The sequence below is a fragment of the Panthera onca genome, chromosome C2, assembly GCF_046562875.1.
Source record: "Panthera onca isolate mPanOnc1 chromosome C2, mPanOnc1 haplotype 2, whole genome shotgun sequence".
NCBI classification, from domain to species: Eukaryota; Metazoa; Chordata; class Mammalia; order Carnivora; family Felidae; genus Panthera; species Panthera onca.
This window is the reverse complement of record NC_138347.1, coordinates 98,495,141-98,522,711: the sequence shown is the minus strand read 5'-3', so window position 1 is coordinate 98,522,711 and position 27,571 is coordinate 98,495,141. Positions and strand designations below refer to the sequence as shown.

Sequence of the window (27,571 nt, the reverse complement as noted above, 5' to 3'; positions counted from 1 at the left end):
CCCCCTCTCAAAATTCATGTGTGAAAATCCCAATACATAATGTGATGGCATTAAGGGTGGGGTCTGTGGGAGGTAATTAGGTCATGAAGGCACAGCCCCCATGTGGGACTGATGCCCTTATAGAAGAGTTCCGAAAGAGCCATGTGAGGACACAGCCAAATAGATGCCTCCAGGAAGCAGGTTATCACTAGGCTCTGAGTCAGCCAGTGTCTTGACCTTGGACTTCCGACCTCCAGAATTCTAAGAAATACATTTGTTGTTTACAAGGCATCCAGTTTATGTTATTCCATTGCAACATCCCAAATGGACTAAGAAAGAAGCTGGTACCAGAAGTGGGGTGCTGCTAAAAATGTGGAAGCAGCTTTGGAACTGACTGACTAATGATGGGTAGAAGCTGAAAAGGGTTTAAAGTTCATACTAAAAAAACCTTATATAGCTGTGAAAGAAACTTTAAAGGCAATTCCAGTGAGGACTCAAAAAAGAGGAGAACTGAGGAAAAGCCTCAATCTTCTTACAGAATATCTAAGTAATCCTGAACAGAGTATCAGTAGAAATAGGATGGTAAACACCATTCAGCTGAGGTTTCAAATGGAAATAAGGAACATGTTATTGGACAGTGGAGGAAAGGCAATTTTAATTAATAAAGTTGCAAAGAACTTGGCTGAATTGTGTTTGTGTCCTAGTGTTTTATGTAAGATAGAACTTAAGAGGGATGAAATTAGTTATGTGGCTAAGGCAATTTCTAAGCAAAGTATTGAAGGAAAGGCTTGGATTCTCTTGACTGCTCATAGTAAAACGCAAGGGTGAAATGACTTAAAGACAGAATTATTAGTCAAAAGAGAAACAAAACTTAAATATTTGGAATATTATCAGAATTTACACATTGAAAAGAATGAGAGGGCCTATTCAGGAGAGAATAGGAAGTGTATGGCCAAATGGTCATCTGATAGGAAGATTAGCCATCTAAATAGAAGCCACATTTTCCACTGTCAGAGACAATGGAAAAATGACCTCCAAAGGCAATTCAAAAATCATCGGGGCTATACCTCCCATCCCAGGCAGAGAAAGCTGCAGGCCACACAGCAGGGAGACCCCATTAGAGTAATGCCCAGTGAACCTCTAGGGGCAAGGATGCCCCTGTAACACCAAGCTAGCCAAGCCACATGATTCCCACCCAAGAAAGTCACAAGCATGTGACCCCACACAGAACCATCATAGGAATGGGGCCACCCAAAGCCATGGGGGCAAAGCCACCCAGAGCCTTGGGGTCCCAGCCTTGCCTAGTAAAGCTGTGGGGGCACTGCCTCAGTGTGTGTGAAAGGTAGGACCCCTGCTCTAGTGTGTCTGGAAGGTGGGACCTCTATCTCAGTGGGCCCTGGAGTGCAGAGCATCAATGGAGAGGCTAATTCTCAAGACTTAAGGTTAAATAGAATTTGCTTTATTGGGTTTTAGACTTGCTTAGAATCTGCTACTCCTTTCTTCTTTCCTATTTCTCTCATTTGGAATGGAAATATCTATCCCATGCCTGTCCCACCATTGTACTTTAGAAGCAAATAACGTGTTTGATTTCATAATTTCACAGTTAGAGAACAATTTGCCTCAGAATGAATAATACATTGAAACTCACTCATATCTGACTTAGATGATATTTAGATGAGACTATGAACTTTAGACTTGAGATGATGCTACAATAAGTGAAAATCTGGGGCTCTTAGAATGGAATGAACATATTTTGCATATGAGAAGTTCATGAACCTTGTTGGGGCCAGGGCAGAAAGCTCTGTTCTGAATGTTTCAAGTGTTGTAACCCTAACTCCAAAGTGATGGTATCAGGAGGTGGGCCTTTGGGAGGTGATCAGGTCATACGGACAGAGCCCTTATGAATGGGATTAGCGCCCTTGTAAAAGAGATCTGAAAGAGACCCCTTGTCCCTTCTGCCATGCGAGGACACAGTGAGAAGATGGCCATCTATGAACCAGGGAGCTGTCTCTCTCCAGATACTGCATCTGCTGGCACCTTTATCTTGGAATTTCCAGCCCTAAACACTGAAAAATGAGTGTTTGTGTTTATAAGCTACCTGGTCTATGGTATTCTGTATAACAGCCCAAGACCTTAATTACAAAAGGAAAAGAATGAGTGTGCAGCGGAGCAATTCAGTGAGCACCACGTTAACCATGGGCTCAAGGTTAACATCCTGGTAATAAGATGCACTGACAGCATGATCCTGTGATACCACACTGAGAAGGGCACATCCTCTCTGTGTTATTCTTCCTCCAAATGCATAACCTCAATCTAATTATGAAAAGGCATCAGATAGACCCAAGTTGAGTATATTCTATAAAAAATCTGGCAAGTACTCTTTAAAAATGTCAGGGTCTTGAAAGACAAGAAAAGACTGAGGAACTATAATGGATAAGGAGCTATGACAAAGAAGGCAATGTGAGATCCTGGATTGGATCCTGAAGTAGAATAAGGACAACAGTAGAAAAACTGGTGAAATCCAAATGAAGTCCGTAGTTTAGTTAATAATATTGTACCAACGTTAATTTATTGGATTTGATACATGCACTATGGATATGTAAGATGTTGCCATTATAGGAAGCTGAATGAATGATATGTGGGAAATCTTCATACTGTTTTACGACTCTTCTGTATGCCCTATTTCGAAATAAAGTTTTAAAAAATTTGCCACATGAAAAACAGTTAAAGGGGCATGGGGGCATATATTAACCTGTCAAACAGAAACTTCAAGGAAGACATGAGGGCTGATTTCAAAAATCTGAAGGAATGCCACGGAGAGGAGGAATTCAAGTTGCTCTGTATTGGCTTAATTGGTAGAATTGAGACCACGTTTAGAAACCAGTCAGAAACAAATTACAGCTCACTAGGAGATACTACAACAGGCAGAATGTTCCAAAAATGGAATGGGCCATTCCAGGAGATAGTTTTGTATGAATGAAGGTGAAGCAAGGGCTTAATGACCCCTCCTCAGGTACATTCTAGACTGGTCCTCCAACACCTTGCTCCTCAAAATGCAGAATTACCTACACAAATATCAGCTGAGAGCTGTTAGAAATTCAGAAATGCAGAGTGCCAGGCCCCACCCAGACCTACGGAAGAAGAATCTGTATCTTGCCACAGTCGGCAGGTGATTCATCGGCACAATGAAGTGTGAACAGTACTACTATAGGGCAAAGTGAGCCTTTAAAGGTACCTCCCAATACAGATCTTATACGACCATAAAACAACTATGAATGACTCTAACATGTAATTAGTAATAATTTTAGTCCAATATTTAATAGCTTGACTTTTAAACAATTTATGAAATGTCACAGGTAATGATATACTCTTTGAGTAAAATAATTAAATACTGTTAATAACACTATAATATTAAAGGTATAATTAAAAGTAGATTCTGAAAAATAGAGCCTCACAAGTCTATGCTAATGTAAAAAATGAGAGCAATACCTTTTCAAAGTAATCTTTCATTTATTGCATTATTTTTGCTATTATTCCTAAATTCTATACCATATTTGTGTCTTTTTCTCACATACACATTTGCATTTTTTATAGCAAACTCTAAATGAATGATGCATCACATACATAAATAAAATTTAAATCCTTATTAGAACAGTAGAAGCTTCATAGGGATTTAATATTGCTTTAAAATTATTTATGCAAATGTGAAGCACACATATAAAAACTGCTACAAAAAAGCATGTCACACAAGCCAGGAACATAAACAGCTTTTATATTTCTTATTAATAATGCAAAATTTCAGAAAATACCTTCTGTGTTTTTTAAGCCATAATTTTTCCATATACGAAAGACTGTCTTCTTTAAATTCAATATTGAGTGGTTCTCTCCAAATTTTCAGATTAGTTTGTACTTCACATTCTCCCAATGAGTCTATAAAAATAAGTATAATGTGCAAAATTAATGTAAACTTGTCTATAAATTACCATGTCTTTCAAGATATACCAGTCACCAATTTTAAAGCAAATATGCTTTGATATTTATCTATGTAATCAATAGTTCTAGGCTTAATAAATGCACAAGTATTAAATGTTAGCAATTTATTAAAGGACTGTATAGACACTTTTCTTCAATAATCCCTTGAAATGAAAGAATCTTATGATTCATAACATTTTTAAAAGCAACTAATTATTTTAAATGATAAAGATAAATACAAGCAGATTCATTATATATTCTATAAATGCACACACACATAAAGGTATGTATCATAGCCACTGACAATAATATTTACACATTATGGGAAATGGAAAATAAATAACTCAGAATGGCACCTGGAGGAGACAACTGTCCTCATGAATTTATATCTCCATGGCAATTCACTTCCAGATGCTTAAGATGTTTCTGAAGTACTACTAAATTAAAACCATTATTCAGAGATATTTAAAACTGATGGAGCTTTTTGGGAAAGAAAGCAGTATAAATCCAGGATTACCAGTCTTTCCACCCTCTTAGATACTACCCACCTCTCCAAACTGACCATCCTGTTGGAGGAGAAGAAAGAGAAGTAGTAAGGATGGGAAAAATTATTTTTGAAGACTGAAACTAGAGAACAGTCCCAACCTCATACCATAGCCTTTAGTGAATAGCTTCCAGAAATAGCCTAATACCAGCAAGAGAAATAAACCAAAAGAATGTAAGTCACACTGTCCCTATTCTCCCCACAAAGCAGAGCTGTGTTGAAGAAAGCAATCGGAGGAAATTCTGAGAAACACCATCAGAATGCACTAAACTGAAAGAAAAGAAGTTAAGGACATGAACAAAAGGAGATCCCTCCACTACAGGTCCCCCTTTCCAGGGCAAAACAAAGTATTTCTTGACAGGATAGCTGAAACTAAAAATGAGGACTCGCTTTTTTGTTTGTTTGTTTGTTTAGTCATAGAGAAGAGCCACTGTGCTTGAGAGATGATCCCCTAGATCTGTCAGGTGATGAGTAGGAAGAAGGTATAGCATCTGGCCTGGGATTCACCCTTCTCCCATTATCAACGGTACATTCCCAGGAAATAAAGATGGTGGGTGACCAGGGTTAGTTTGCTTGTTAAGATGTTAAGAACGGGGCACCCGGCAAATAGATTAATGATATGTATGGAGAATATTATCTGTTTAATGCATTTAACAGGATAGCCATTGTTTAGAATTGCCTATAGCAAACAAATCTAGAACACATGGATCTATGAAACTCATCTCCCTTGAAAAGTGCCACATACGTAACTTAGGTTTTGGTTTGCTCCCTCGTTTCACGGTTCTCTAGCTACCTTTTGTGAGAATTTGTGTGAGATGCCCCTTTGTTCATATTAGCGGGATGTTGGGTGTTTTTCTCAATAGACAGTGCCAAACTCTTAAGGTGAACATATGTTTTGATGTGTTTGATGAGGTGTTTGAGGAACAGCCAGGCAGCCAGTGGAGCTGAAACAGAGTAAGCCAGGATGGGAGTAACAGGAAGTGAGATCACAGAGATAATGGACTTCAGATTACATTGAACCTTCTAGGCCACTGTAAGAACATGCCTTCCACACACTGAAGGAAATGAGCCTTGGGAGTTCACATAAAATGAATTCAAGTTAGTAATCAATAACAGAAATAACTAGAAAACTTGGGAATTCAAAACGTGTTACTAAGCTAAATGGCCAAGAAGCATATAAATAGATACTCAATAACACTTGTATTGAGTTACACAGAGTAAATATACCATTTTATCTCTAACGGACCAACAAAAATTTAAAAATCTGACAAAGTGTTGATGATAACAGGAGGCAACCAAACCTCTTAAATACTGCAGGGAAGTATAAACCAATATAAAACCTTTGGTAAATAATTCAGTTTTATCTAGTATAGTCGAAGACATATACATCCCATGACCCACCTATTTCAATCCCAGGACCAGACATCCTAGAAATGTGTGCACATGCATAGCAGGAGACCTGTACAAAAATATCCATAACGGCATTGTTTGTAATGGAAAAATGGGCATCAACTCCCCAAACCATCAACATTTAAACAAATAGTGGTATTTGCATATAAAAGAAAACTATCAAATAGTAAAAATGAATAAAATACAACTATGCACATCTTCAAGGATAAATCTCAGTAAATAATAGTGAGTGAAATAAACAAGGTGCAAAAGAATACATATACTAGCTTTCTGCTTGCTACATCCAAATTTAACAATATATTGTTTAGAGATACACATATGCAGTAAACTACGAGGAAATTAAAAAAAAAAGAAGAAGAAGAAATACTCAATCCAGATCAGTAACAATCTCTTAGGAGAAAAGAAGAGAAAGAATGGTGCTTACTGCTTTGTTTTCCTCCATAAGCTATACAAATTTTGTAAATATTTATTTTTCTGTATCCATTTAATGTCTTGGAAAAAGAAAAGCATTTATAAGCATATACATATAATAAACACATAGTCATATATAATACTCTGGGGCAAAAAAAAAATCACATCTATCAACAAAAGTCCTCATCTTAATGATTTCTCCTGAGCAACCACTGACACAACATTTCTGCATTTATAAATTTATTTTAAGGTAACTGTACAAGTAAATGAATAGCCGATATGGTGATCATAACTTATTTTACAATAGTGAGAATCAGAAACAAAATATCCATCAAAAAAAATTCTGATTAAATACATAATGGCATACAGAATATTATACAACAGTTACAATTATAATTGATGTATAATTGCATTTATATGTAAAGTCATCCGTGACAGAATCTAAGCAAAAAAGTTACAAGTAACATATATAGTGTCACCCCATTTATACTTGTGTGTGTTTGTGCCACTGCGTCTATTGAAAAATATGTAACAACATGTTAACATTGATTATCTCTAGATGGTTGGATTGGGTTATTTTCACTTTCTTCTTGGTTAACTTTTTGTTCTAACCAAATCATTTAAAATAATCATTATATTATTCTTATAATGTAGTTATATCCACTATGAAATTTTTTTTCTTCTTTGACCTTATCTGATTTATCAGATCAGTCCTTTTATTATTTTAAGCTCTATGTCTTTCAAAGTAGACAATCAGAAAGGTACGTTTATAGAAGACTTAGTCCCTTTCAGAGTAGAAAAGTAAAAAATACATCAAAATATGAAAGTTCATATAAGAAGCACATAAAATAACATAGGCAATGAAAGTTATATTAAGGTTCATGCTACAAAGAGAGTATATAAATAAAATCTTGGAAATATTAACAAAATTGATGTAGCATGAACAAGTGTGGGGAAAAATATTTCAAGGAGAACATTACTCAGCAAAAACTCCAATTCTAATTGGAAGGTGGTATGTGATACCTTGACATAAAGAATGAATAATCAGGAGAATTCCTGCCCTGAAAAAAAAATGAAATAAAAATAATAAAATTGGATACTGTCAATGAAGAGGAAAGCTGATTGAAATTTATTACCTAATATTTTATTTTCAGTGAAAAGCTATTAGAAGTCTCTACAAGATTCTGAGTAATAAAATTAATAAACCAAATACTCTTAAAAGTATGATGTTCCTCAAGAGACACCAGGAAATGTAAAGCAGAGACAGTATGCACCTCAGTCATCCAATTTTCGATATCTAGAATGTGGGTGCAAAAATCAAGGAAAAATAAAAACAAGAAATATCCCCTCAAACAGAAAAGAAATAAGATAAATCTTAAGTTTATAGGAATTCTTGAAATATATTTTTTCAAGACACATATAAAAAAAGTTATTTACTTCTTTATCTCACAGATCCTCTTGTTTTATGTATAATTACAGCTCAATAAAGGAACGGTTGTCCTGACAAAACTTTCTTCCAGGAGTTGGGGAGCTGAAAGCATTCAATTCTCCACTCATCTGACAGTCTGAATTTACACAGGAAACAAATGCAAATCTCCCCAGCGCTCAGGTCAGGGTTCCATAAATATTAAACCACTAACCGCTGGTTGTACCGTGAATACTCCTTTAAGGAGTTATATCGAACTGTTATCCCAGTTCTAATAGTTTTTGAACACTGCAGTTATACTCACAGAGAATGGAGATAAATAAAACAAACTCAGCTTTATTTTAGAACATTCATTTTATAAAAATAGCTGTACCTGCTTTTGCCGCACGTAAGTTCTGACTCTCGTTGTCATCATGGTGTCCAGTTCTCCATTGATTTAAAGCTTCCTGAAAGGACTGGGAAGAAGCCTCTTCATCAAATGACCCTTCACACAGGAGCCTATCTCTTGGATTTGAACATTCTGCTCTTTTTGTGGTTGGAACGTCTACCTAAACCAATTAAAAGTCCATCTAAGTGTGCTTTACTAAATTTTCTGTATCTTAAAATACAGGCAGCGTTAATTATTAGGCATTTTGAATCATAGATTACTTTTAAACTTAAAATGGAATGTTTTTAATTTGTACTTATTTATATGCTTTACTGATTTCTTTAAAACTGTATCAGCAATTATAAATGGTCTCTTCAAAAATTGTTAAAAACTAGAGCTTTCAACTGAGGATTTATCATCATGTCATTTACCAGTGTTCTCCCTGGAAGGCGGCATAGCCATGAATCTCACTCCTCTACTCCTCCAATCTGCTCTCTGCAACCCCTTCACAGGAGAGAGAGATTTTTTTAATGCTTATTTATTTTTGAGAGAGAGACAGAGAGAGAGACAGAGAGAGAGACAGAGCGTGAGCAGGGGGGGAGCAGAGAAAGAGAGGGAGACACAGAATCGGAAGCAGGCTCCAGGCTCTGATCTGTCAGCACAGAGCCAGACGCAGGGCTCGAGCCCACAAGCCTTCAAGTTGTGAGATCATGACCTGAGCAGAGCCACCCAGGCGCCCCTAGAGCAGTTTTTTTTTTAATATGTGAATCTAATCATGTCACTCCTATGTTCAAAACCTTCCAATGACTCTATGAAACTCTTATGAAGCCTCCTACTAGGACCTACAAGACCATAGGGACCTCATAACCCTTGTTTGTTTGTTTGTTTGTTTGTTTGTTTGTTTGTTTGTTTGTTTTTACTTCACTTCCTTCAATTCCTACTTCATTCCACTGGGCTGTAGCCAAATTTACATTCCTGCAGCTCCTGGAGCCCATGAAGCACACTCTGCTTGAGGGGCCTGCCCTAGCCATATCTAACACTTGGAATGATACTTCATATTTTCACATAGCCATTGCACTCATTTCAGCTGGTCTCTGTTCAGCTGTCACCTACTCAGAGAATAGGTGATGACCCTACAAATATACCCCCTTGGTGTCCCCCAGTTTCAATTCCCTTATTTGCTATATTTTTCTCCCAACAGCATCTCTGTGTGAATTTACTCTGTATGTTTATTTATTGTCTGTCTCTTCCCATTAGAATGTAATGAGATCCAGCCCTTTGTCTTTTTCTTCAGTGCCAAGAACAGTGCCTGGCACGAAATAGATGCTCATTAAAAGTCAGTTGAATGAACGAACAAATTAATTAATGTATATGAAACATTGCATGCTTCTTAGCATAATGATGAGGAAAGGGCGAATTCCGTACAAAATAGAGATCCTCTGTGAACACACAGAAGAAAATAAAGGCAGCATTTGGCAGTTATCCAGTCAATCAGAGAAAACAGCCAAATTAAGAAAATAAAGCAAAATAAAGTCCACACTGATGCTGAATTAGCAACGTGGATTTACCTACACTGAGCAAATTACTAAATCTCCATTGTGTATCTTCTAGATACAAAAGTAGAATCCTCTATGTTCACCCCTTAATTGCAAAATAAACGGGAAGACTGCTAGAGTATAATTGAGAAAAGAGTATTAAATATGTGTCCAAAATTTTAAATATTAACAAAAAGCATCTGGGAGTCTGAAGACACTGTGCCAGCTGCTGGCCACAGAAACACAGGTTAAAAAGTCCACAATAGAAACAGGTGCTAGAAATGGGTATTTAATTCAGATAAACACGATTTTTACGGGCAAAAGGTGGCAGGGATAGTATTCCAGAGACAGGAAATGGTATATATGCTAAAACATGGAGTCAAACAGCACAGTGGCATGGAATTGTTAGCAGTTTTCACTGCAATAGTAAAAATTAAGATATGAGTAAATATAAAGTGTAAAATGTACTCTGGGGCAGATCGTAAAGGATCCTGCTGCCAGACAGAGGAAATTAGACTTACACATAATGAAAACACAAAGCCACAGAAGAGTCCTACACAGTAGTGTGGCAGAAAGAGAAATTAAGGATTAGTGAGTTTGGATGCAAGGGAACCAGTTAAAATGTTACAGCTAATTGGTAATATCTATCAACATTACAAATGTATGACCCTCTTCAACTAGGAATTTCAGGATTTTATCATATGGATACACACACAAACACGCACACACATGTGCAAAACAGTATTTTTCAAAATTATTCTTTATGCTATAGTTTGCTCTGGCAAAAAACCCAAATAGCATAAATGTTGGTCAGTGGAAATTATATATTTTAATTTAAAATTTTAAAATTTAAATTTTTAGATTTTAAAGTCATTTTAATATCTAATAAATGGGGTGTTTTGTAACCACTATATGGAATGAGAAGGCTATAGAACGTACCTATATAAAAAAAAATCACATTGTTAAGTGTAGAAAGTATATTTTCAGAGCAGCGTCTAACATATTAATATTTGTGTAAAGAAATACATAAAAACAAAATTGGAATCATTATTGACTTCTAGAAAGGGAGAGAATGAAATCCATTTTCCACGTTATAAGCCTATTGCACTTCAAGAAAAAGCTAATTTCAGTATTTGGAATCGAAATGAGGATAGAAGTAACCAAATATTCAAGACAGCTTTTAGATGCTAAACTATATGAGACATGGTAACCAACTGGACATGCAGAGGAAGAAGAAAAGGGACTACAGAAGATCAGAGCTCTTGGCTCACCTGGAAAGCTAGAAGATATGCTGTCACCCATGGTGACATCTATATAGGTTTCAGAGGCGAGGTAAATTTAGTGTGAAGATAATGAATTTTAGGGACACCTGGGTGGCTCCGTTTGTTAAGCTTCCGACTTTGGCTCAGGTCATGATCTCGCGGTTCGTGGGTTCTAGTCCACGTCAGGCTCTGTGCTGACAGCTCAGGGCCTGGAACCTGCTTCCGATTCTGTGTCTCCCTCTCTCTCTCCGCCCCTCCCCTGCTCGCTCTCTCTCTCTTTCTCTCTCTCTCTCTCTCTCTCTCTCTCTCTCTCTCAAAAATAAACATTAAAAAATGTAAAAAAAGAAAATATTGAATTTTAGAAGTGAGAATCCAGTAACCAGTATGTGAGTGTATGTATTTGTACTGCACTAATGAAGAAACCCTGAAATCTCAGTGCTTCCTACAAAATGGTTTAAATATGCAGTGATTCCAGGTTTAAATATTCAGACTTCCAGGAAGTCTCCAGGGCAGCTCCTTTCCAACCAATGAATTGGAGACATAAGACATTTTTATTCTACAGCTAAGCCTTCGGAATACTTGGGTTCCTCACAGTAGTGGCAGGATAAGAAAAGTCAGAGGATTGGACATTGGCTTTTAAATGTTTGAGCCCAGGGTACCTGGGTGGCTCCGTAGGTTGAGTGTCCAACTTCGGCTCAGGTCATGATCTCCCGGTTTGTGAGTTCGAGCCCCGCGTCAGGCTCTGTGCTGGCAGCTCGGAGCCTGGAGCCTGCTTCGGACTCTGTGTCCCCCTCTCTCTGCCCCTCCCCCACTTGTGCTCTGTCTCTCTCTGTCTCTCAAAAATAAATAAATAAATAAATAAATAAATAAATAAATGTAAAAAATAAAAATAAATAAATGTTTGAGCCCAGAACTGCCCTATGCCACTTGCACTCAGAGCCCAACACGACTCTGCCCAGTTCTGAAGAGACTAGGAAATTTGAAAGAGCACATGGAACCCAGTGCTGTGTATTCATTATCCCTCTAAGCCACATGATATCCCTGCAAGATATGTTATACTATCCCCACTTTCTAGATGAAAGACCACATTTTAACAAACTCCCCCAGTGCTTCTGATGTTTGTTATAGCTAGAGAACCACTGTTCTTTGGCCCAGAAGGGCATCAAGCACATAAAGGAATTATCTCTTCAGTGTGTGCACCGAGTCCAGCTGCACACCCAAGGCTTGAGAGTAGTGACGTCCAACCAGAAGTACTCACATCACGATTACTGAGCAGTTGTTAAAACCACACCTCTGGACCCACCCAAAAAGGGGCTGACCTTGGTCATGTGTGTTTCTTTAACGTTTTTCCAGCTAATTCTAATGTACACATCTGGATAAAATCATTGAATTGACAGCTTTTAAGTTAGGACAAGAAGTGGAAGACCTTCATAGCATATACATCACCTATGGGGACAAGAGGAGTAAGCTTTCTAGTAGGGCTAGATACTTAGTTCCTCTCTGCCTCTGTCGTCCATTAAATGGGGAAATAATAATGGAAAACTTAAATGATTTTTGTGATTATTGGATAAATTAAAATATTAAGCACAATGACTAGTGTAAGGTTGTTAGCTGTTCATTTATCACCATTTTTGTTGAGAAGATAAATTAGATAAAATGGCAGGCATGAAGGAGAAACCCTCAAAACCACAGCCTCTGTGTAGTGGCTAAAAGCAAGTAATTTGGAGACAGCCTAAATTTAAATCTAAGTTCCACTATCAATGGAACTTAGGCAATTTATAAAAACTGATCTTTGTCACTATTTTCTCATCTGATTAAAAAAAAAAAGAAAGAAAAATTAAGAAAGGACAAAAAGAGAGAATACCTGAGGGGCTCAGTCAGTTAAGCGTCTCACTTCGGCTCAGGTCACAATCTCACAGTTCATGGGTTCGAACTCTGAGTTGGGCTCTGTGCTGACAGCTCAGAACCTGGAGCCTGCTTCTGATTCTGTGTCTCCCTCTCTCTCTTTCCCTCCCCTGCTCACACACACTCTCTCTCTCTCAAAAATAAACATTAAAAAATTAAAAGAGAGAGCGAGAAATAGAGAATACATGTAAAATATATAGAACAGTACCTGGCACATAGTCAGTCCTCAACACATTACTGTTATAATAATGAAGCTAAAACTTGTTCAGTGATTCTTCACAATCACCTGTGACAGGTCTACTAGAAAGTAAAATTGATGTAAAAACACCTACTTTCCTGGACAGTTCAAACACTGTTTCTTTGTTGGGAGAGAGGTCCTACTAGCATAACGCATGTTTTCTTTCATGTTCTGTAGGCATGGGTTTGGAACTCAACAAACTGAAGTTCAAGCCTGACTCTATCACCAAGTAACAGATGGTTACTCAAGCAACCAAGTTTCGCCAAGTTTCTCACTATTTCTGAACTACAGTGGAAACAAAGGTGAGTGGCATCTATAAGTGTGAGGATAATTACAGAGATTCAAGTTTGAGGAAGCTTGTTTCTCTAAAGAATCAATACAAGTCTAATATAAAATACAGAACTGAGCTGATGAAAACTTACCTAGTACATCATGGGATCAGTAGCCAATCTGAATAATGACTAAGAAATTGGCATGAATCCAATTGTAAATAAGTATAAATTGCCTGTCATCTAAAACTTGGCAATGTTTTGTATTTTTAGCCTCTCTGAAATCCTGACTACAATAAAATTGTTATATTGCATTTTGTGTGTGTGTGTGTTTCTCCCAAATACTCATTCATTTCCTGACATGGTGGAAATGCCCAGAAAGCAACATGGTCAAAGAATCATTCATAAAAAAAAAATCACTATTCAGTGGAATCAAAGTAGTCCCCTTAAAAGGATTTTTACAGTCAAGATATTTTTCATTTATAAAAAGAAACAAATTCAAACATTAAATAACAATGTGGTAAAATAATCTGCAAAACTCCGTAGCTCTAGCTACGTCTATAACTGACAGTCTCCATGATCATGTATGACATGAAAATGTCTACTATATTTTACTTAGCTTACCTCAGAATTGCTCCCCTGCAGAGGAAGAGATCTGGGTTTATGCTGACTTTTACTAATCTCTTTTACAGAATTATTCTCCCCTTTCTGTTCATCTGGATTAATATCCTTGATAAACCGATGGGCAACATCCAATACATTGGATAATATTTGAGATTTTGCCTGTTAAAAAAGGAGCAAAATATGACTTAAAAGACTAATACGTCAGCCTAAGTAACTTAGATACATTAAATCATATTTTTATTATTCTAGGATTAGTAAAATTCAATACATTTTATTTAATATTTCAAAACACAAATTAACATTGATATCATCCAATATAATAGTGATAACTGCCATCTATTGAGGGGCTAGTTTGTGCTCTTATTACCCTAAGGATCTTAAAAACATGTCATTTAATCCTCACATCAACTCTGAAGCATAACTATTTTTGCCTCTGTTTTAAAGGTAGAGGAATAAAAGCTCTGATGATTTAAATAATTTAGGACTGGTCACATGGTGAGTGGGTGGCATGGTGAGCTGGGAAATGACCCCAGGTGTGTATAATTCTAATGACTCATAGCCTTTCCCCTAGGCCAACCCCAAATAGATAGGTGTGCTATTTTGTGCACAACATAGCTAAAGAACTAAATATAGCTAATCTAATAGGAGCCTGAATAAGCAGTAATGAGCATCCCTTGTTGATAAAACATCTTTAGCAAGTATTAGGTATTCAAAAGTGCACATCAGGAAGTGCCTCTATCTGCAGGTTCCCTAGTAAACTCCAAGTTGTTCCTCATATCATATCTTTGCTCATGAGTTTCCCTTACCAAGGAGGCCTTCTCTCTTCTACCATCTTCTTTACCTGGCAGACTCCTACTTCTCCTTCTAGATTCATCCCAAGTTATTCTCAAGGTCCAGGAACCTTGCCTTGCCTTCTTCCCTCTGGCTTTGTGAGGTGCCCATCCTCTGTACCCTCTTCATACCCAAAGTAGATCTCTACCAGCTCACACAATACTGATTTTACATCACCTTTTGATATTTATCTATTACATCATACCACATAAGTTCACAAAAGGAAAAAATAACGTCTTCTTAAATATTTCTATGGAGTCTCTGTCCTCTCTTTGCCCGCAAAAGCGGTTCCCTTAAATATTTCTATGGTGATCACAGTGCCTGGCATATAACATACAGTAAAAATGAGGTGGTGGGAGGAGGGAGAGGAAGAATTGCAGAATAAAATATATAATTGAGAAAAAGATTAAAAAGAAACCTTTCCACATGCTTTCAGAGTAACTGAAAAGGAACAGACAATTCTTGGAAAGACCCTAGTCTCTGAGAGTTCTCTTATCAGCAACTACCCTGGTCTGCCCAAAGAGTCTGCAGGATTCTGGATCCCATCTGAGCTTGAACCAAACAACTGCCAGTAAAAATATTACTTTTCACCAGGATGAGGCTCTCTGAAAACCTGGTATTAGAAAACCAAGCAATAGGTCTTACTCCATTAGCAAATGTCCTCAAGACAGAGAATAACTTCAGCAAGGATTAGAAATAATTATTTTGTACCTTTCCATGGAAATATTCCTATTTTTAAATTTTCATCTAGTTACCTATTTAAATAACTAAGATTATACTGAAACTTTCCAGTTATGACCTTTTTAGATCTGTTAAAATTCACTGCAATCTCATTCTGGAATAAATCACTTACGATAAAATTAATTAGTGTTATTTCACACTGAATTAATGAATTATATATGAAAAATGACTAATGTGGGGGCAGTAGGCTGCTCAGTCAGTTACGTGTCAAACTCTTGATTTCAGCTCAGGTCATGATCTCACTATTCATGAGATCAAGCCCCGCATTGGGCTCTGTGCTGATAGTGCAGAGCCTGCTTGAGATTCTCTCTTCCCCTCTCCATCTGTCCCTCTACCACTTGCATGTATATGTATGCAGTCTCTCTCTCTCTCTCTCTCAATAAGTAAACATTAAAAAAAGAAAAATGACCAATGTGATCTATGATACACACACACACACACACACACACACACACACACACACAGATGTATAAATACCTGTGGCATCTGCTCCAAATTTTCCCAATGATCATCAAAAAGCCTATACAGATCTATATAATCCTTATTTTTAAAAGAAATTCAAAAATGGTAATGCTTTACCCTTACAGAAATATCTGTATTTTAACAATTTTTTTAAAAAGGAGTAATCCAATATAAGCCTGATTTTAAATTCCCTAGAATAGAGATCTATTGATTTCAAAGATGATTAGAATGTCTAGTTTTCATTTTACACATTCTTAAAAGTAGTAAAAACAATAGTATTGATTTTATAAAAAATTATCAACACAGAATTATCCAAATATATTAACACAAAACAATTATTCCTGTCCTAAAACGAATCCTGCTATTAATGTTTCAATTAATTGCTATAACATTTTCAGGTAGGATATTAAGGGACTCTGAAATGGCACACACAAAAAAATATTTCATTTTTAAATTTACCGATAAAAAATAAGATTAACATCATGGATAATTAATAAAATAAAGTGCTACAATTGATTATCTTAAAGTTCTGCTAATTTGGTAAAAATAAAATGCCAACAAATGGGAATTTTCTTTCCTAGAGTAACTTACATTTAAATATTACTTTTCTCAGAGGGGCCTGGGTGGCTCAGTCAGTAAGCATCCAACTTCGGCTCAGATCATGATTTCACGGTTTGTGAGTCTGACCCCAGCGTTGGGCTCTGTGCTGACAGCTCAGAGCCTGGAGCCTGCTTTGGATTCTGTGTCTCCCTCTCTCTCTGTTCCTCCCCCACTCTCATTGTCTCTCCCTCTCTCAAAAATAAAGATTTAAAGAATGAATGAATGAATGAATAAATAAATAAATAAATAAATAAATAAAAATAAATATTATTTTCTCAGTTATTAGAGTGGTATATGTCATCTTTCTTATTCTTAAAATAAATATGCACAGAAAGGGAACATATATGATCCCTATTACATAGACAAGGAAATTCAAGCTCATAATGATTATGTTAAAGCCAAATGGATACAAAATATTGGAGCTTGAGTTAGAACCAAGGTCTTCTTCCAGCCTCTTTCTCTCTTCTAAATTACACTAACACAGATAATGTGTTTTATTTTTGAATTCCCGAGACTTACAATATATTAATAGTTCTCAATAGATATGAACATTTTTCCTTCCTTTAAAAAAACCTATAATTCCAGGGGTGCCTGGGTGGCTCAGCTGGTTGGGCCAACTGACTTAGGCCCAGGTCATGATCTCACAGTTTACGAGGTCAAGCCCCACATCAGGCTCTGCACTGACAGCTCAAAGCATGGAGCCTGCTTTGGAATCTCTTTCTCTCTCTCTCTCTCTCTCTCTCTCTCTCTCTCAAAAATAAATAAAACACTTAAAAACAAATTTTTAACTTAAAAAAAACTATAAATCTATACATAGTTGCTTATGCAGGTATTAGATTGTTTATAGTTTTTGTTTCTAACTTATTCTGCTTACTTATTTTCATGTTTTGCTAAGCACTAGGAAACTCAAGGCAAAAACAGATTCTTCTTTACTTGTGGGGAGCCATGTGAACTTTGCAAAAACAAAACTTACAAACAACAAAATGAAAAGTAATTTTCACTCTAGAAGAGTAAAATTATAGGGTAATTTTATCCTATAAAACATCTATCTCTTAAGAGGCATAAAATTTAACATCATTAACATTAGAAATTTACCATAGTGCTATAACATACCATTTTATAATACTTATAACTTCCTAAGTATCAGAAAAATATATCATATATATGTTAATGATTTGCAACTTCCTATTACCCAGATTAGTCTCCCATACATAGTCTAGAGAAGAATCTACAACTAACTACTAGACACATCTCTCCACAAACACAGATTCTCCCTTTGAATCTGGGTGGAACTCTGTGATAGCTTAACAGAATGTGAGAAGTAGTGATGAATTTCATTTCCAGTGGCAAGGCAGTAAGAAAGTACCCCTTTTACTGTTCAGCAAGCTTTGTAAATGGATTACAGTGATGTTGGAAGTAACACATCTAAGACAGTTGTGCTACATATTAAAGTCCCCAAAACCAGAGGGAGGGGATGTTTAAAATGAGATGTTGTAGGAACATCCGTGTTGAACTCTAGGTGAGTAAAATTAAACTTTTACTCTTTTAAGCCACTGAGATTGGGCTCTTCTACTTCAGCAAGCATTACCCTAATATGTAGCTTCATATTTGGAAACTACTCCTAAATGGATATTCTGTTTCAGCTAGTGGAAGGAAGGAAGGAAGGAAGGAAGGAAGGAAGGAAGGAAGGAAGGAAGAAAGGAAGAAAGGAAGGAAGAAAAGAAGGAAAGAAGGAAGGAAAGGGAAAGATAAAATTTTTAAGTGTTTCCTATTAAAAAACACACATAAATATATTACTTCTATGTCTTGCCAAAATTTTCCTCTCTCCTTGGAAAAGCTAGCTTTCCTATTATAATTCTATTTAGCATTTTAGGTCCAGATCAAATGTCATCCAGTTGCAATGTATATCAATGGCATTATAAAAAATAGTTCAGAAGGGCAAATTATTTAATCTCTTTGAAACAAGTTTTCTTCCTCAACTAACAGCAGCAGAATTTATATATTTTCTATGTGCCCTTATAATTCCTTCCGCACATCAGTACTAGAACTTTGTTCCTCAGTGTGTAATCTATAAATCAGCAGCATCACCATCAACTGGAAACTTGCTGAAAATACAAAATCTCAGGTACCACTCAGGATCACTGAATCAGAACCTGCCATTTAATATGCAACTTGAATGCTCATTAAGGTTTAATAATCATTGTGTCAGAATAGTTACCCTCAGTTGTGTTACAATTGGTTGAATACATCTGTCCTCCCTTTTGTGATTGTGAATTCCTTGAGACAGGGGACCGTGTCTTATCCTGCCTTATATACCATGCTTTATATCGCCTTCTTTTGATTCTTCTCCCTGCGGCCCTATTCTTCACACTTTGCAACTAGAACATTGCTTGACGCTGGTTAAGTACTTGAGAAATGTTGGTTGAATCAAATTTTGCTGACTTACTGAGATAAAAGTGCCTAAAAGTTCTATTTGAACATTCCTTCCATATACTCAAGCTTTCTAAGTCAATGTCAACACAGGCAAAATCAATGGCACTGTTAATAATAGCACAAAAGGGAGAATCATTTACCTCTCTAAGCCTAAGTGTTCTGTACCTATAAAATGAAGACAATATCTACCTTGCAGAACTGTTGTGAAAAATATACATCCTGTATGAAAATCACCTAGGAGAGTGATGACACAAAGTAATGCATTCAAATGATTGCTACCATTTTATCTAGATCACAATATACCACTTCTCTGTAAGTAAGAGAAATAGTTCAAACATCCAGAAAACAATCTCTATCCAATTCAGTAGGCAGAAGTGGGACTTTATGACTATGGTATAGTGAAGAGGTCAGTAAATAAGTCTATCCCCATAAGACAAATGTTAAACTGGATAATTTTTTTTAAAAAACTGCTTCAGGGCTCTGAAATCAACCAAAAGCAAACACCAAGTTGAAAAGTATTTTCTCAAGAAGAACTACTATGACATTACTGGAGAATACCAAGGATCTTCTTTCAATGGGGTCGCTCCTATCTTGTATCTCCCTTCCCAAGTTGGTCAATGTTACCAGGGCCAGACTGGCCTTGCTAAACAGGAAACATGCTTGATTCCTGGCAGAGGGCAGAATCTTAAAATTACAGTGGCATTATCAATAAGCCAGCAAATCTGGTTATAAATGAACCTACAGCTCTGACAGCCTGAGGCGTTAGTCCCAGTTAGGGTGGGAAATGGACCAAACATTTAGTGGGATGATTCTGAAAACGAGAAAGCTATATATTAGGGCTACTCAGGAAATGGAAATCATAAAAAAGAACCAAATAAAAATTTTTAACTATGACCTAAATAGAGAAACAAAAGATTTGAAAAGGAAGAAGAAACATTCAATGTACTTGAAGGAAGATAGAGATAAACTATCTAATTTGAAAAGCAAAAAGTAAAAGATTAAAGACCTATGGGGTCTTACAGACCTACGGGGCAGCATCAATCATCCAACATATATTTAGTGAGTGTATCAGGGAGAGAGAAATGAGAAAAAAATGTATATATATGAAAAAATGATTGTCACAAACTTCTCATATATGATACAAACTATTACCTTAAAAATCCAAGAAACTCAACAAGCCCTAAGAAAGGTAAATATAAAGAGATCCACACCAAGACACATCATAACTAAATTATGGGAAGCCAAAGATAAACAGAAAATCTTGAAAGGAATGAGAAAAATTAGGGGCGCCTGGGTGGCTTGGTCGGTTAAGCGTCCGACTTCGGCTCAGGTCATGATCTCGCGGTCCGTGAGTTCGAGCCCCGCTTCGGGCTCTGTGCTGACAGCCCAGAGCCTGGAGCCTGTTTCAGATTCTGTGTCTCCCTCTCTCTCTGCCCCTCCCCCGTTCATGCTCTGTCTCTCTCTGTCTCAAAAATAAATAAACGTTAAAAAAAAAAAAATTTAAAAAAAAAAAAAAAGAAAAATTACTTATCACATATATGAGCACATAAATATGAATAACAAACTGATTTTTGCATCTGAAAAAAATGGGAGAGCAAAAAGCAGTAGAATGATACAAAGTGCTGAAAGGAAAAAACTGCCAAAAGTTATTCTATATTCAGGAAAGCTGTCCTTTAAAAATGAAAGTAAATATAAAGACGTTCCCAAATAGGCAAAGTAAGAGATAATTCATTACAAGCATATGTGTCTTATAAGAAATACTAAATAAAGGTTTTAAGGCTGAAAGGTATTAAATCTAACAGAAGACGGATCTCCAGAAACATAAATATATGGGTAAAAATAAAACGTATTTAAATATTTCCTTTTTCCTCTTTTTAACTTCTTTTAAATACATAAACTTCTTTTAAATACATAAAGTAACATGCAGCAGTAACTTTGACACTATATTGTGGACTTGTAACATTAATATATAATATATAACCCACACAAAGAAATGGAGAGCAAATAGAGCTACAAATAGAGTCAGGTTCCAATATTTTACCAAAGTTAGTATTAACATGAAGTAGTGTCATATAGCGTGATACCCAGAACAGCCACTAGATAAGTAAACACATGGACACACATACATGCACACACCCACACACACTCAAAAAAGTAATTTCAATGGCACAATAAAAATATCTTTAACACAAAAGAAAGTAGTAAGGGAAAAAGGAACAAAAAAGACAAAGGCATATAAAAAACAAATAACAACATGGAAGATGTAAATTTAATTACATCATAATTATATTGAATGTGAATGGACTAAACACACCAATAGAGACCCAAATTGTCAGACTTGGTAGGAAAAAAGTAGAAGACCCAACTATATTCCATTGATAAGAGCCTGACTTTAGTTAGATTCAAAGACAAATAGGTTAGGGGCGTCTGGGTGGCGCAGTCGGTTAAGCGTCCGACTTCAGCCAGGTCACGATCTCGCGGTCCGTGAGTTCGAGCCCCGCGTCAGGCTCTGGGCTGATGGCTCGGAGCCTGGAGCCTGTTTCCGATTCTGTGTCTCCCTCTCTCTCTGCCCCTCCCCCGTTCATGCTCTGTCTCTCTCTGTCCCAAAAATAAATAAAAAACGTTGAAAAGAAATTAAAAAAAAAAAAAGACAAATAGGTTAAAACTAAAAAGATGGAAAATATGGAGAACAAACAGAGGATTACTGGGGGGGTTGTGGGAGAGGGATGGGCTAAATGGGTAATGGGCATTATGCAATCTACTCCTGAAATCATTGTTGCACTATATGCTAACTAATTTGGATGTAAATTTTAAAAAAATAAAAATAAATAAATGAAGTAAAAAGATGGAAAATATATACTTTGAAATTAAGAATCATAAGAGAGCTGGAGAGTCTATATTAATAAAACAAAAAATGCAATAGCACAGAGGGATATTTTATAATAATAAAAGTCAACAAAACAGGAAGCTACAGTTATATTTATGATCAATTATATCTACAACAGTTATATATGTAACAACAGAGCCCCCAAATACATAAAGGAATAGCAGATACAACTAAAAAGAGACAAAGCCAGTTAAAAAGTCCAATTAGAAACTTCAAACCCCCTCCTCAGAAATTAATGAAATAGCTAGGCAGAAAATCAGTAAGGATATAAAAACTTGAATACCACCGTGAAGTAACTTAACCTAAGAGACATTGAAAGAACCCTTGACTTCACAAATTCAGAATATTAATTCTTTTCAGGTTCAAATGGGACATTCTTTAGAAGAGACCAGTATTAATAAATTCATAAGAACTGAAGTCATACAAAGTATGTTCTCTGACCTCAACAACAACAACAACAAAAAATTAGAAATTAGCAACAAATAACTTTGGGAAATCACAAAATAGTTAGAAATTGAACAACTTGCTTCTAAATAACCTTACAATAAAAAATAAATCACAAGGGATATTAGAAAATAACCTGAAAAGAAAGAACCTTAAATTGATTAGAAATTAAACATATCAAAATATATAAGATACAGTTAAAGTAGTGGTTAATGTGAAATTTATAGCTTCAAATGTTTGTTTTGGAAAGGAGGAAGGCATAAAATCAATAGTCTAAATCTAATCCTCACTCAAGAAAGTAGGAAAAAAAATGAAAGAAAAAGTCCAAAAGTAGGTGGGAATCAGAAAATAAAGATCAGAATAAATGAAATATAACAAAATTTAAAAAACATCAATAAAACTAAAATTGAGTTTGTTAAAAAGACTTGAATATGTATAAACTTTTAGCTAAACTAACAAAAAAGAGTAAAATACAAATTAACAAAATCAATAATGAAAGAAAGAACATCATTCCAGGCCTACAGAAGTTAGAGGAATCTAAAAATCTCATGCCAATAAATTAGACAACTTAGATCTACTGGATAAATTCAATGAGAAACAGAAATCACCAAAATTGACTCACTAAATAACAGGAAATCAGAATTGAATAAGGTAAAGAAAGTAATAATTCAAAATCTTCCCATGAGAGAAAAATCCCAGACTCAGATTGTTTCACTGGTAAAGTTTGTTCGATATTTAAGGGAGAAATTACACCAATCTAACACAAACACTTTCAGGAAAAAAGAGGAAGAAATAATTCTAACTCATTTAATGAGGCTAAAGTAACATAATGCCAAAGTAGACGACCACATTTCAGGACACTAAAACTACAGACTAATCTCCATATGATCATAGATGCAAAGTTCCTTCACAAAACATTTGCAAATCTGATCCACAAATACATAAGTTATGAATCATGATCAAGTGAAATTATATCCAGTAATGCAATCTTAATATCTAAAAATCAAGTATTGTAAAAGCCATATCAATAAAAGAAAAAAAAACCATGATAAATGTTGGGACGATGAAAATGGGGAGAAACAGAAAATACAAAAGGACTTCCTCAAATTGGAAAGAGCATCTATGAAAAACCTACAGCTAACATCACAATCAACGGAAAAGACTAAATGTTTTGCCCTTAATCAGGAACAAGGCCAGGATGTGAACACCTGCCACTTCTATTTAACATTTTACTGGTTATTCTAGCTAACACAAGAAGATAAGAAAAAATAAATATAAAAACTTCTAGATTAAAAAGGAAGAATTAAAACTATTTTATTTGTAGAGAATATGAATTCTCCATATGTAGAAAATCCTAAGGTATCAAAAAAAAAGCTACTATAATAAGTGAGTTTATTAAGGTCACAAGATTCAAGACCAATATTCAAAAATCAATTTTATTTATATATACCAGCAATGAACAACCCAAAAATAGAATTAAGAAAGAATTATACATAGTAATATCCAAAAGAATAAAATACTTAAGAAAATGTTTAACAAAACATGTATATGACTTTGACACTAAAAAGTATAAAACACTGATAAGAAAAATTAAATAAGATGTAAATAATGGAACAAAATAATGTTATAGACTGAAAGACTCAATATTGTTAAGATGGTAATCTTTTCCAAATCAATCTGCATACCACACAAAATCTTTAACAAAATCCCATCAGGATATCTCTTTTTTTTTTTTTAATTTTTTTTTTAACGTTTATTTATTTTTGAGACAGAGAGAGGACAGAGTATGAACGGGGGAGGGTCAGAGAGAGGGAGACACAGAATCGGAAGCAGGCTCCAGGCTCTGAGCAGTCAGCCCAGAGCCCGACGCGGGGCTCGAACTCACGGACTGTGAGATCATGACCTGAGCCGAAGTCGGAGGCTCAACCGACTGAGCCACCCAAGCGCCCCAGGATATCTCTTTTCAACACTTGATAAGCCTACCCTCTCATGTATATGGACACAATGACATATCATCTCATACCCATTAGGATGGCTACTACAAGAAAACAAAGGATAACAAGTGTTGATAAGCATGTGGAGAAATTAGAATCCTTGTGCACTATTAATGGGATTGTAAAATAGTTTAGCTGCTATTAAAAAAATGAAATTTCCTCAAAAAATTAAAAATGGGCTTAACATAACTACCAAAGCCATTTCTAGATACATATTCAAAATAATGAAAAGTGGGGTCTCAAAAGAAGTGTCTGCATTCACATGCTCATAGAAGAACTATTCACAGGAGCCAAGAGGTAGAAGCAATGCGAGCATCCATCAATGCATGAATATATAAACAAAATGTGGTGTGTGTATATAGATATATATATATATATACACACACACAGTGAAATATTACTCAGCTTTAAAGAAAAAAAAGAAAAAGTGACACATGCCACGATGTAAATGAACTTTGAGGAAATTATGCCAAATGAAATAAGCCAGATACCAAAAGACAAATATTCGATAACTACACTTATATTAGATTCTAGAGTAGTCAAATTAATACAAAGTAGAATGTTTAATGGGTATAGAGTTTCAGTTTTGCAAGATTAGAAACTTCTGAAGATTGCACAATAATGTGAACATACTGAACTATATATACTTAATATTAAGACGGTAAATATTTTCATGTATATTTTATAATTAAAATTTTTTAAATGTATATGAAACATAGAGGATCTAGAATAGCCAAAATAATTTGAAACAAGAACAAAGTTGGAAAACTTATATCACCTAATCTTAAAGCTTCTTATAAAGCAACAGTAATCAAGAGTGCAGTATTGGCATAAGGCTAGGCAAATAGATCAAAAGAACAGAATATAGAGTCAAGGAATAAGCCCTTATGTTCAATTGATTTTTAATAAAGATGTCAAGGCACTTCAGTGGGAAACGGCAGTCTTTTTAACAAATGGTGCTGTGACAATTAGATAGCCATAGGCATAAATATGAATTTAGACTTCTACCTCATACCAAATACAAAAGAAAATGTATCATAGACCTAAATCCAAGGGCTAGGGCTATAAAACTCATGGAAGAAAATACAGGAGAAACATTTTAGGCAAAATTTTTCAAGGTGGCACTTAAAACATGATCCATAAAATAAACAATTGATAAATTAAGGCTTTGTCAAAACAAACGTGATCTGTGGACACCATACACTCTGTATCAAAATTCTTTCAGGTTTTGCATTTGGTTTGTGTGTGTGTGTGTGTGTGTGTGTAATAATTGACACTCTTATCCTAAAATTGACAATATTATTCTAAAATGCACATGGAAATGCAAAAAATATAGAATTAATATTTTTAATATGCATTTAAAAAGTCAAGCCATAGACTAGAAGAAAATATTTGAAAATTGTATTATCTGATAAAGACCTACATCCAGAATGTATAAAGAACACTTAAATCTCACTATCACAAAGACAAACCAGGCAATTTTTAAATGGCCAAGGGGTGCCCGGGTGGCTCAGCTGGTTAAGTGTCCGACTCTTGGTATCAGCTCAGATCATGATCTCATGGTTCGTGGGATGGAGCCCCAGTCGGGCTCTGCACTGCAATGCAGAACCTGCTTGAGATTCTCTAACTCTCTCTCTGCCCCTCCCCCACTCACGCTCTCTCCCTTTCTCTCTCTCTCTCTCTCAAAATACATATACATTTAACAAAAAATAAATAAAATGGCTAAAAGATTGGAATAATCTTTTCATCAAAGACATATAGAAGGCTAATAAGCAAATGCAAAGGTGTTCAATATCATTAGTCATTAAAGAAGTATAATTAGAACCACAATGAGATGGCATTAGACACATACTAGAATAGCTGTAATGCAAAACACTGACAATACCAAGTTTTGGTGAGGATGCGGAGAATATGAAATCCTAATAAGTTGCTGGCGGGAAATGGAAAATGTTACAGGTATTTTAGAAGATAGTTTGGAATTTCCTTAAAAAGTTAACAAATACTTATTTTGGAAGTCAACAATTCTGCTCCCAGATATTTAAGAGCAATGAAAACAGTCTACACAAAGATCTGTACACAAATAAATATTCATAGCAGCATTATTCTATGGTGATTCAGTAAGCTGCTTGCCTATTGCTTTATTTTTTAGACCAAACTCCTTTTATGTTTTAGCCCAAACTTCGAAACACCAAAAGCCTAAACAACCTATATATCTATCAGTTGATGACTGGATAAACAAAATATGATATATCTACACAATAGAATATTATTTAGCATTAAAAAGGAATAAACTCCTACAATGAACATGCAATAATATGGAAGAACTTTATGCTAAGTAAAAAAAAAAAAAGGCAGACACAAAAGACTACATAGAAATGATTCCACTTTTATGAAATTTCTAGAAAAGATAAATCTATACCAACAGAAAGCAGACCTGTAGTTGCCTTGGGCTAGAAGTAGGAGCAAGTGTTGATTGCAAAAAAGCACTAGGAGATTTTTTTGTTGTGATGGAAATGTTCTAAAACTCAATTGTGGTGATTGTTGCACAGGTTTATAAATTTACTTTAAAAAGTATACACTGCGGGGGGGGGGGGGTGCCTGGGTGGCTCAGTCAGTTAAGCATCTGACTTTGGCTCAGGTCATAATTTTATGGTTCATGAGTTCGAGCCCCACTTCTGGCTCTGTGCTGACAGCTCAGAGCCTGGAGTCTGCCTCAGATTCTGTGTCTCCCTCTCTCTGCCCCTCTCCCGCTCATGCTCTTTTTCTCAAAAATAAATAAACATTTTTTTAATTATGCACACTTGCAATGTGAATTTGATAGTATGTAAATTAAACCTCAATAAAAGGAGTTTGGACTAAAAAATAAATCAGTGAACAAGTAGCTTTCTGCATCACTATGTCTAACTGCAGCAGAGACTTGTATTAAAGTGAATACTCAATTTCAAGTAATGTCCCCTTCCATGGTAATTTCTCCCTGACCCACAGTGGTGCTCATCCCCACCAGCCCCACCACGGGAGACACAAATTACTCAACATATTTCTGTCCTCTGGGCCACGGTTCATTGAACAAGGAGTAACCACTTAGTCTTCACTGAGTTCATGAAAATTTAGATTTGGAATCAACGAAGCAACATTTGTTCTGTCACTGACATTCTCTTATCTAATTCACAACTTGTTAATTATAAAAAAAGAATAAAGCAGATACACAGGAAAAAAATAAAGTGGAAGAAGAAGTGT

The 27,571-nt window shown here is 35.7% G+C and overlaps 1 protein-coding gene across 3 annotated transcripts in view; it reads right to left on the bottom strand.

Moving 5' to 3' along the window:
• The window catches only part of ZBBX (zinc finger B-box domain containing), a 121,240-nt gene that overhangs the window by 43,579 nt on the left and 50,090 nt on the right, over positions 1-27,571 (bottom strand). For all 3 annotated transcript variants that reach the window (XR_009612172.3, XR_009612173.2, XM_060639141.3), the window contains 3 exons: positions 13,943-14,101; positions 8,116-8,290; positions 3,789-3,909 (listed from right to left, as the gene is read on the bottom strand). Coding sequence is in view for 1 of the 3 variants with exons in the window: in XM_060639141.3 (XP_060495124.2) it covers positions 3,789-3,909; positions 8,116-8,290; positions 13,943-14,101 (455 nt within the window). In the remaining 2 variants the exon portion in view is untranslated. The remainder of the gene's footprint in view (positions 1-3,788; positions 3,910-8,115; positions 8,291-13,942; positions 14,102-27,571) is intronic.